This window comes from Chlamydotis macqueenii, chromosome 17, assembly GCF_036417535.1.
Source record: "Chlamydotis macqueenii isolate bChlMac1 chromosome 17, bChlMac1.mat, whole genome shotgun sequence".
NCBI lineage: Eukaryota > Metazoa > Chordata > Aves > Otidiformes > Otididae > Chlamydotis > Chlamydotis macqueenii.
Window position 1 is genome coordinate 11,499,627 of NC_141572.1, and position 10,868 is coordinate 11,510,494.

General features: G+C 44.1%; 1 protein-coding gene and 1 long non-coding RNA gene across 8 annotated transcripts in view; one reads left to right on the forward strand and one right to left on the reverse strand.

The window, feature by feature from the left end:
* Positions 1-10,807, reverse strand: part of SFI1 (SFI1 centrin binding protein) — a 36,014-nt gene extending 25,207 nt beyond the window's left edge. For 2 of the 7 annotated variants that reach the window (XR_015260404.1, XM_086761352.1), the window contains exons 1-7: positions 10,735-10,806; positions 7,942-8,127; positions 5,675-5,851; positions 4,538-4,609; positions 2,202-2,309; positions 1,804-1,898; positions 107-224 (exon numbers count right to left, since the gene is read on the reverse strand). Coding sequence is in view for 6 of the 7 variants with exons in the window: in XM_086761352.1 (XP_086617478.1) it covers positions 107-224; positions 1,804-1,898; positions 2,202-2,309; positions 4,538-4,609; positions 5,675-5,851; positions 7,942-7,961 (590 nt within the window). In the remaining variant the exon portion in view is untranslated. Of the gene's footprint in view, positions 1-106; positions 225-1,803; positions 1,899-2,201; positions 2,310-4,537; positions 4,610-5,674; positions 5,852-7,154; positions 7,278-7,941; positions 8,128-8,388; positions 8,793-10,734 lie in introns of those variants that run through there. The other 5 variants (XM_086761355.1, XM_086761354.1, XM_086761356.1 and 2 more) reach the window with 4 other exon arrangements.
* Positions 9,289-10,171, forward strand: LOC147598617 (uncharacterized). The gene is made up of 2 exons (XR_015260457.1): positions 9,289-9,397; positions 9,852-10,171. It is a non-coding gene; the product is annotated as an uncharacterized LOC147598617 (long non-coding RNA).
* Positions 10,808-10,868: the final 61 nt, after the last annotated feature.

The following is a 10,868-nucleotide window of genomic DNA, read 5'->3' on the forward strand; positions in this document are numbered from 1 at the left end:
ATTATTTAACACAGAACAAAGTCACTGCAGGAAAAGATAACAGAACACAAGTAAAACCATGGCCTTATGGTCAGTGCCTCTCTGCCTGCTCCCACTCCATTCTTACCGCAAACAGCTTCTTTCCCTGAATGCCAGTGCCATAGACTGCATCCCATGTTTTGTCCTTTGAACATCAACATAAACCAGCCAGCACCGCCAAGTCCTGAGCAATATTTGCTTCTTTGCTGTGCACAACAAAAAAACATCACAGTATCTTAAGCTCATGCAGGAATCTGGCATTTTTAACCACTCCATACCACCACTTGTCCCTGACCTCCAGTCCCCTCAACCCGCAGGGACACCTCATGGGAAACCCTGAAACAACAGCGACCAGAGCCGCAGCCGCGACCATCCACCCCAGCGAGGGTGTCACACTGACAAGGATCTCTGAAACGCTGACAGCTTCATGCCACTTGTTCAGAGCAGCGTGAATTATCAGACAATGGCATTGCTTTGTCTCCAGTGCTTACAGGGTATGTAACTGTATAACAATATTCAGCGTTAACAACCTTATTGGGTAAGAATTACAAGATTTTCTTTGGTTCGTTTAAGAAAAAAAAAGTTCATCAGGTTCATCAGTAGCTTTTCAAGAGTTATTCTCTACTACAAGCTGATAAATCAACCAGAAACAAGTCAAGTTTATTTAGCAGGCTGGTCACACAGCTAAAAACAGAAGCGGTGTCATAAATTCCAGTTTACCACTATATGCAGTGCACTGCACTTTCTCCTTACAACAGTCTGGCTTGTCAGAACCAACACTACTGAAGCAAAGCTATTAGAAAAAAACACCATTTATTTTATGCTACTTCACACTTACACTAAAAAAATCTAACACTTTTTTTTTATTTCCTTGCAATCTGGTGAATCAAGTGTTAACCTACCTTAAAATAGGACACTTTTCTATCTTTTTGCCTAAGTAATGCACAGCTGCTTCTGTAAGTTCTCTAGCCTCACCCAGTAAGAAAGGAAATCTAGATAGGCTATCAGTTTGTTTCCAAAGATGCCAGTCTACATAATATTTTGAGGGTACATTCATATGCAGAGACCAGTTAACTTATTTTGCAAATCAGCATGGAAGAAAACTACAATATCATCTTTGAAAGAGGGTCATCCTTCCCTTCAGGGAAATAGAGATTCCTCAAAACCAAAGGAAGTTGCAACCAATATAGGCAACTTCATCAGCAGGATAAATCCATTGCAGAACAAAGAATCTACACAGTAAGACAAAGGGCACTTCAAAAGCTTGGGCTTCTTTTCAATTGCACAACTCAAGCTGGAAGGAATAGTGAATATAGATAAAGTATGTGCAGTTAATACCACAGGGTATTAGACAGTATCTAATTTCTACAGCCACAGCTGATAGAAAATTCCAATAACACACTATTTAAAAAAAAAAAAAAAAATCTATTTGAACATATACAGTAAAAAACAAAAAAAAAAAAACAAAAAAAAAACAAAAAAAAAAACAAACCACCCCCTAAAAAACAAACAACACAATTCAGAGCAGATGGAGAGGCCCTTAAGCTTATTCACTGGCATCCCTAAATAATTACATAGCTACACAGCAGTGCATCAAACAGAACCCCCCTACCAGCTTTAGACTGACAACCATCTGTACCTAAACGCATCACACTGCCGTAGGGTGGGGGAGGTCAATGTGCAAACACGTGCAAGGGACAGAGATCCTGTGTAAGTACTTCTCTTGGAAACTCCCATCTCAGTATGTCCCCAAGTAAAGGTAGTTACTACTACTGCTACACTTACCACGAGACTCTGCAACATAATATTTCTTCCTCTTTGCTTGTTGCTGGCATACATAGGCTCTCCAAGCCTTGAATATAAAATTATGGAGTAAATGCCTGAAAAACAAACAAAAAGCACCATTCAGTGAAATAGCTACCCATCTCTAGAAGTAGGATTCTTTCAAGTTCATTTGCACTCTGAAGATATGTTGGATAAGAAATTTTGCCTTCATCCTAAGACAACAGCAACAAAAAAAAAGAGGGGAAGAAAAAGATGAAAATAAGCAATGAAGACATTGCTCTTGGCCTAAAGGTACTGTTAATGTTACTTGCCTCCGGGCATTAGTAACTTCCTCAGAACCTAAGGAAAACGTCTCATGCTGCTATGTGCACATGATAACAGGAAGTCATTTCACAAACCTGTAATGGCTGGCTGCTCTGAGGCCGAGCTTCCTTTCTCTGCAAACAGTCCACCACTCCTTCCAATCTCCAAAAGTTTTTTGAAGAATCTTCTGGTCATAAAAGCATCTAAACAGTTGAAAGATTTGGACATGGGAAACTACATAGTGGTTTCCAGGTTGACCACAAATCAGTTTTAATGAATATTACGCTACCTCTTTTCCAGTCTTGTCTGATTAGCCTAACAGCATCTAATTGCATTTTAAAAACCACTACCCTACTACGGCACTTTATTCCAAGACTCTATGAAGTATGCCAAGAAGCAATCAGCTTCCTGACTGTAAATACTTCACATAAAGTCAAGGAAGGAAAGACAGATCTTAATTGACTTGCCAAATATCAGCGCCAGTTGACTTTAGACCTACGAACAACTAGCATCTTTTACCCTCAGTTCTGTGTTTTACTCAATCAGCACAGTTGATAATGACACGGATATTTTCCTTGCTAGTTTTGTTCTTTTTTATTTTAACACAAAATATTTTAGATATAGAATACAAAAGGTACTTCAGATTTTATAACGCTTTGATATTTCCTTTGTGTTCTTCGAAACAGCATGCTGATCTTAAGTTATCCCAAATTTAAAATCTTCCCAAAGAACACTTGAAGAGGCATAAGAACTCCTTCAGCAAGTTGCACATCATCTTATGCTAAAAATGAAGCTGTTCATCTGCTGCTCAGCTTCTCCTTCCAACGGATGCTGAGCCATGCACAAAATGGATTCCCAAGTCACATATGACCCTCAATTTGTTTAACCAGTAGAACAGCGCCTGCCTTTATACCCAGATTTAATTTACACACACCTGCCCAGGTAAGAAGTCATGCTACATTTCAACTGAACTGCGAACAACTAAAAATTCAAGTATAGGAGGGTCTGCATGAGAAAATTAGTATTTCCATCACCTAACTAAAAATAATGGTCATAATGTATTATTTTAAGCAATTCAGTTCTTTTTATTTTAAAATATTCCCACAAACATTTTTCCATGTGGTCAAGAAGACCTGGGCAGCAGCCTAAGAACTGGAAAGTCTCATTAACTAGAATATAAATACTTAAAAAAAAATTCTCATCTCTTTGTATTTGTGATGGAGAGAAGGAAAACAGAAGGACATGAAAACGTACAAGCTAACAAACAAAAAAGCACACAGGCCCAGACTCACAATCTTCGATCACAACTATCCCACTAGCTTAATGAAATTGCTCATGTCTGTAATAACAAGATTAGGCCCAAAATACTCAGAGGTCCCTAAGCAAAATACATATGAATCCTCTTACAAGTTGCGATTCATAGCTACCTACCCCAAGCCAAGTTGCTAAGTCATTCCAAGCACTCAAGCAGAAAAGAAAAAAAAAAAAAAAAAGGGAAAAAGAAAAAAGAAGTGAGCTATACATTCTTTTTTTGGACTTGGTGCATTAACAGAACATTGTAAATAAAAGCAATGGAGAACTGGGGACTCTTAAATCTAAAAAGGCAGTTAATTATTGCTTATGTTCCTTGTTGAACTTCATAAAAACATAATTTCAACTCATCCTCCTAAAAAAATAAAATAATTATTGTCCTGAATTTACACAAAGTCACAGCAGTGCAAGTTCAGTATGGGGGATAGCAAGAATGATAAGGTTCACAGGACAACTTCCGTTTACCTACTACGGCAGAGACAATCAGAACACACTTGACACCGTACAGTGAAACGGGAGAACTAAGGGCCTGATCTTACTCTGCCTGCAACAAATACAGGTCTTTCCACTGGGAACTGCTTCAGTTCCCAAGGGTGTGGTCAAACAAGAATGAACAGGCAAATTAAAGTAAAACAAGAAAAGAGTATCAAAGTGTCAGTTTTCAGTAGCTGACAGAACACTAACAACAGAAACTAATCATCTGCCACAGGTACATCAAAGTCAGACAGATACACATTAAGAACAACAGTGCAAACAGTAAAATTAACTGAATTTCAAGATCTATCTCTAGTTGTAACTTTGAAAAATTGTGAAATTTAAAGCAGACATCACAACCATACCCCATCATTTTATATGCCTGTACAGTTCAACTTCACCAAGACAACCACAACTCCTCTGAATTTAGTTAGTAAAGTTTAACCATGATTATTAAAAACAAACAAAAAGCAAGAGCAAGAAGGGTATTCAAAGAAACCTTCAAATGATCTCAAGAGACATCCAAATATTTTCTTGGTAGCCAGCACTCTCAGCCCAATGGTACAGCACTAAATGATATTTTTAAAAAAACCAACAAAACAACAACAAAAAAAACCCCACTCTTGATTTCTGGAACTTTATCTACCTGGCTTTGGAAGGAAGAACTTGTCCAAATGTCTTTCTTGCCCACAGACAGAAGAATTTCCTTGCTAGATATCTGGAATATAAGAAAAGGTTAGTTGTCTTTGTACTCTTCCCCTGTTAATTCCTAGGCAGCAGTAAATATAGGAACTTCCATGCTAGTTTTACAGTAAAACCAAAGGGTTTGGTCTTACAGAGATCAATGCATATATGAAATATTCACACCCTAAAAGCAGTACCTTTAACAGGTCTGTTCACCAAGCATAAACAGAGGCCCAAGCATCATTGCAAGTCTTGAATTGGGACATGCTTGTTTAGGAAATCTAGGCAGCTGAAATGTCCTCCAAGCAGCCCGCCTACACCCAGTGATACTAATGAGAAGGCTGCTGATTAACTGGGGAGCCTTTTGTGATTTAAAAGCTACAACATCACTGTTTCCCTGAAGTCAACAAGTGCATTGGACTTGTTTCCAGAATACCTGAGCCAATCTAATGTTTACCCCTGCCTGGAACCAGCAGATCTTCCTTCTTCCTACCTCCCCCTCAGCATTTCCGCTTCTCAGCCAGCTTCCTGGAGTACCAGTTCAAATCGCTAATCTGTGATTGTGATACTATCACCCTTCCCCCATCTTTTTTTCCCTAATGGATTTAAGAGTTAATTGGCTCAGAGAGGGCCCATTAAGTACCAAAGACATCACAAGGTAATTAATTAAAGCACACAGCTATGCACAGGGCCTCCCTCTTTCAGCAAGTCTGAGTTCCTAGATCAGCTCCACTTGTTCAACAAATATTAGGCTTTTAATCTCTAAACAATTACCATCCCACTTTTGTCAAGATTCCTTCAACAAACCAAAGTAGTAAAGAAACACAAGACCAGGGCAAGACCATTACACCTGGCAGTCCCCCTATCAAAGCATGTCGTTAGATAGCCATTTTTTAATTTTACATTAGAAAAATTAAAAAATGTATAAAATCTAACTGTGCCAATGCATGTCCTCAAAGTACCACAAGACATCTTCAGAAATGTCTGGCATGCCTGTGAGTAAAACCTTTGCCTTAGCCTGCACTTGTCCTACTAGAACCAGACTTTAGGTCTGATCCCCCTGCCCCATTCAGTGAAAATTATTTTTTCGTCTTATCACCTGATTTGGAAATCTTTTAACCTTCCTCTTTGATACCAGGTACACCCGACTTGATCCAGATCCTCATGACCTCTGTCCTGAAATTGATGCCTGGCAGATTGCGGAGCAACAGATTTCCCAGTTACACGCATTTGACGCCTAGGTAGTTGGATTTCATGCATCTTTAGAGATTTCGAACTTAAAAGGAAAGAAGAAATATTTTGTGTAAAACTACATTAACTGCAAAGAAGTGGCATTATTTCAATAAATTAATCTATAAAAAAGGTGTACAATCACATATAGAAGTCGACAGCTACAAGGTGTTAAAACACATTTGTTGCCTTTATCAGGCATTTCTCACTATCTGGAATTTTAAAATTGTTTTCCCAAGAGAGGCAGGAAGACACTTTTCAGCACAATCATGTCACAGACAATTCCTTTCTCCTCTAAAGTTGAAATAAAAAGCACTAAAAAGCATTAGTGTTTCCCCTCTCATGTGTGTGCATACAGTGTGCCTTTAGAAAGAAGATTTGAATGTGTTTTTCTGCCTTTTATTCTCGAACATATCAAGGTATTCTGTCTATTGCTGAAAAACCCTCTTAAAGGCCAAGGAACTGAAGGGCGAATTTCCCATTTTAACATGAAATGCACTTACATATACAGTTTTTACAAGGAACTCTTTCCCAGTTTTGCTCATATTTTAACTGAATGTATTTCTTCTTTAAAAAAAAATTAAATAAAAAAAATCCCTTCCTGTTTTTACATTTCATAATTAAAAAGTAAAATTAGGCATATTTTTCCATCATACAGTTTACTTTCACATGTAGTTCTAATCTGAATAACAAGTGTGTTTTTATGAATTCTCAATATTTTGTCTCAGTAATTTTGTGAAAACAAGAATGATAAAAAAAAAATCTAACCAGATAAAACTTGCTGAACCAGTTGCATTGAGGCTTCTTTCCCAAAACAAATACTGCCACCACCCTGAAAATTTGCACGTTAGAACCACAAACACATTCTTGAACTCTGCAACAGGCAACAGAAGAGGATAGTCTGAAGTCTCACCCTAATAATCACATGAACTGAGCTAGGAAAAACATAGCTGCAGCCAGAAAAAAAATGCTGGTTCCACGAAGTTATTGAAACAATCTATGCTATTAAGTTTCAGGAGTTCAGTTGAAGAACTGCTCACTGTAGTAACAACAAATCATTGGTGGGGGGAAGAAAACCAACAAACAAAACCAAAACCCAAACACACACCCACCTCCCCAAATAAATCTCATAGGAGGAAATACAGTTATTTTGGGCTTGTTCTAGCAAGCTGCAAGGAGCTAAAACAAAGCTAACGAAAGAAAACAAGCCCTATATTTTGTGTGAGACAGATAAATTCTTGTTCTCCTATAAAATATTATTTGAATGTTTTCTGAAAGAGGTGGGCCCCATCCAGCAGACAAAAGAATTCTGTTCCGTCAAGATGTGCAGTTAAGGCAACTGTACGCACTTTTGAGGAAAAGAGTTTCAGACACTTCTACGCTTTTGCAAAACAGTTTTCAGCACAAGTTCTTGTACATGTCTGCTAGGCCCAGTTCCCTGTAAAACCTTCTAACCTGCTCCAAAGGCCACCCTGGGGAGAAACCATATGCAACGACAATGTAACACAAAGCAGTCAAAAAATCAAGCTTGGGTAGAACATGTAAGAGTTTTGTATTAAGGTCTTGGGCACGTGAATACTTAATTATTTTCCAGTATATGTAATTTTAACAGGTTATTCCTAAATTTGAAACACTGTATGTGCTACACATATGTAGTGATGACAGCCCATGTCCACGAGCATTTATGTTAAGCAATCATGAAGAATAAAAGTTGAAGAAGGATCACTTCTCCCTTGTAAAGTTAGAAAATAAAAGCATGGGAGGAACAAAAGAACTGACTTAGCACCACAGAATAAATCTGTAGTTGGGCCAACAACTATATTCAAATATCTTATGTTCCAGTCTAATACCTCAAGCTCAAGAATATAATTTTTATATTTTAATGTTATTATAATGTAAACTCACATAAAGTTGTGTTTTGTGACGGGTTTGGGAGGGAGGGTGATGCGTGTGTTTGTTGTTTTTTGTTTTGTTTTTAAGAGGAACACTTTCTGGTTAATAATGTTCCACAGAGACCAAGAAGCCCTCATATGAGAATAACTCAACTTTCTTCTGTCCTGTGGAATGCATGAGATGTCATAATTAAAAAAAAAAAATACAAGGTCTTTAACAAGATAGCATCTTATTATTGCTTACCTGCTTCTGGATTTCTCCATTTCACTATAGTTCCAAGTCCGCAGTAAACAAATGCGCTCTCTGCACTGGAATGTTGTATATTAGCCTTGGACAATTGGTTCCTGTTACTTGCGATGAATCCATCAAGTGGATCTATGCTAAATGCAGTCTGTATCTTAACAATGACAGGAATTCCACTCACTCGACCTGCACACAAACAGCGTAATGCAATTCTAGATGTTTAACATGAAAAGCACCTGTCTGCACACACACAGCCTTGCTGACCTGAACGACACCGTGCCGACATAATCCATTGGTAGCAAAGTCATAACCATTTGAATCCTAAGACAACAACTGTGCCTACCTAAATAAAGCTGTGCTAGGAAGATGCTATAAAAAGGAGATGACCCTAGGTTATGTTCCCCTGTTTAGAAATAAATTAATAATAAAGGGTGACAAAATCAGTACCTAATCAAACTGACTCCTTTCCACTAAGCTTCTCTCCCTTCACAAGGGCAGAGAAACGAAGAAAACAATGAACTCCACCCAGCTACAGCGAGAACTTCTGTACGCACGTCCCGGGTAGGGCAGGACCCTGTGAAAGCACCTGAAGTCAGGACGAGCACCTCCTTGTAAGAGTGAGATTCAGAGGGGGCACTTCTATAAGCAAAGCTTAAGATGTAACAGAGTAGAAAAAAAAACCAAACAACCAACCAAACAAAAAAAACAACCAACAAAAAACGCGAATTCCTTTCGGCAGAGGAGAATTCTGGTCTGAACACTTTTAGTGCTTAAACACCCAAGAACCACAGGCGCTGCTCCAAAGCCCAGTTTCGAGGCGCTGGAGGCCATGGCCGCCGTGCTGCCTTCCCAACACCCAAACAAGGGATCCTGCCGCCCCCCACAGCCAGAACGGCGCCGTCTCCCCCCGGGAACCGGTCGGCTGCGGTAACGGCCGGGCCAAGGCACCGCCGCTCGCAGTACGGGCACTCCGCGCCTCGGGAGGCGCGGGGCGGCCTCGCAGCCCCACACGGAAGCTGGCGGGCAGCAGCGGGAACCCGGGGGCGCTGCTCTCCCTGACCCAGACGCCCCCATCTGCCTTCGCACGCCGCCTCCAAGGGAGGCGAGCGGCAGCCCCGTCGGGAGGAGCCAGCGGCGGCCGCTGCCGCGGGGCGGAGGGAGCACAACCCCGCCGCGCCCCCGCCCGCAGCCCGCCACTCACTCGCTGCCCGCCCTCCCAGCGGCGCGGGGACAAGCCCCACCCACCACCACCAAGAGGGGCCGGAGCGCCGCCGTCCCACCCGCCCCCCTCGGCGCCGGCGCCGCAGCGCCCCCCGGCGGCTGGGAGGGGTGCGGCCCGGCGGGAGCGCGGCCCGGTGGGCGCGGTGCCTCCGCGCCGGTGTGGGCCGGGGGAGGCCGCCCTGACGTTGACCCTCGGGGCGCCACCACCGCCAGGACAAGTATTTGTCGACTCCAGGTATAAACCCGAGCGGCGGGAAAGTGCGCCGTCGCACCAGAATGCTGCTCGCTCTGCACTGCAAATGGAGGCACACAGGTGTTCCACCATTTCTGTACCGCGGGGCTTTTCAGCTGCGCGTACCCAGTAACCCGTGCCTTACAAAGTACGTGCCCTTCGGAACTTACAAAAATAGTAGATCAGCTTTGCAATCGCGACGCGTACGAAAGCTACAGCAAAACACAACCCCGCTCAGGCCCTCTCAAAGCCGGGGCCTGCGGCATCTCGTAACGGCCACCGGCCAGAGGCTGGCGGCCCCGCTGCCTGCTGCCTCGCTGTCTGAAAAGCAAACTCACCAGGAGAAACTTCATCACAGCTACAATAGTACCTTATTTACAACACGGCACTTTGTCACGTAAGGGAAAAAAAAAAACAAAAAAAAAACAAGGAAACGTTTATTTGTTTTGCTTCACAGGTAACCAGCTTTTAACACCGGTATTCAACTTCATTAGAGACCAGGGAAGAAAACGTTTCATTCCCCAGGCCCTGGCTGCGCTTCCTGGCTCCTGCACAGACCCCTCTGCCCAAGGGGGCTGGAAAACCAGGACCCCCGCCGCGTCTGCGTGCGGTAGCAGGGACGCAGCGCTGGGGACGCGACTCCCCAGGAGCTCCGTGGAAACAGAGGAAGCCAGCTCGTCGCGCCGTAAACTGATGTTGAAAACCATTTCTGCTCCTTGTTAGCAACAACCGAAAGATTTGTCGGGTGCCTCCGAATAAGCTACTCCACTCACTACACCAGTTTGCCTCCTACTGACTTGTGGAAATGCCGAATTTAACGTTTGACAGAAGGGCGACAAAGGGTGTTTTAAACTACACCCAGCCTGACAGGGCAGCGCGCGGGGCACCGGCCTTTGGCGCTCACGCTCCCGTTGGCACCGCCGCCCGCACGGGAAGGGGCCGAGGGCCGGCTCGGGCAGCCGGGGGGCGGGGGGGATCTGCCACAGCCCGCTCACCCTCCCGCGGGGGACGAGCCGCTCGGGCGGGAACGCGAAGCCGGGAGCGGACGGGGGAGACTTCCCCGAGCCCCTCCACGGCTCCGTGCAGACGCGCGGTACGAGGAGAGGGACACCCCGACGAACGCGTTAACACAGCCGTCAGCGGAGCTATCGCCGCCGGTGCGGGGCCCGGCTCGCCGCTTCCCGCCCCCTGCCCGCCGCGGGGTCGGCCTCGGCCCCGCTGCCGCCCGCTGCCCCGCACATGGCGCGCACCACGTCCCGCCGGTGGCCGCCTCCCCCGCAGGGCTGCCCGCCGAGAGTGCCTGCGGGCCCTCGGGGCGCCCCCAGCCTTTCCTCACCCACCGTAGCGCTCGCGAGGTGAGACGACGGCTCGGCGGGCTAACCTGCGGCGGGAGCACGCCGCCAGACAGCGCGGGAACGCGACCCCGTCACCGCTGCCCGCCTTTCCCAGACAGGCGTCGCGCAGGGGAGCCCCG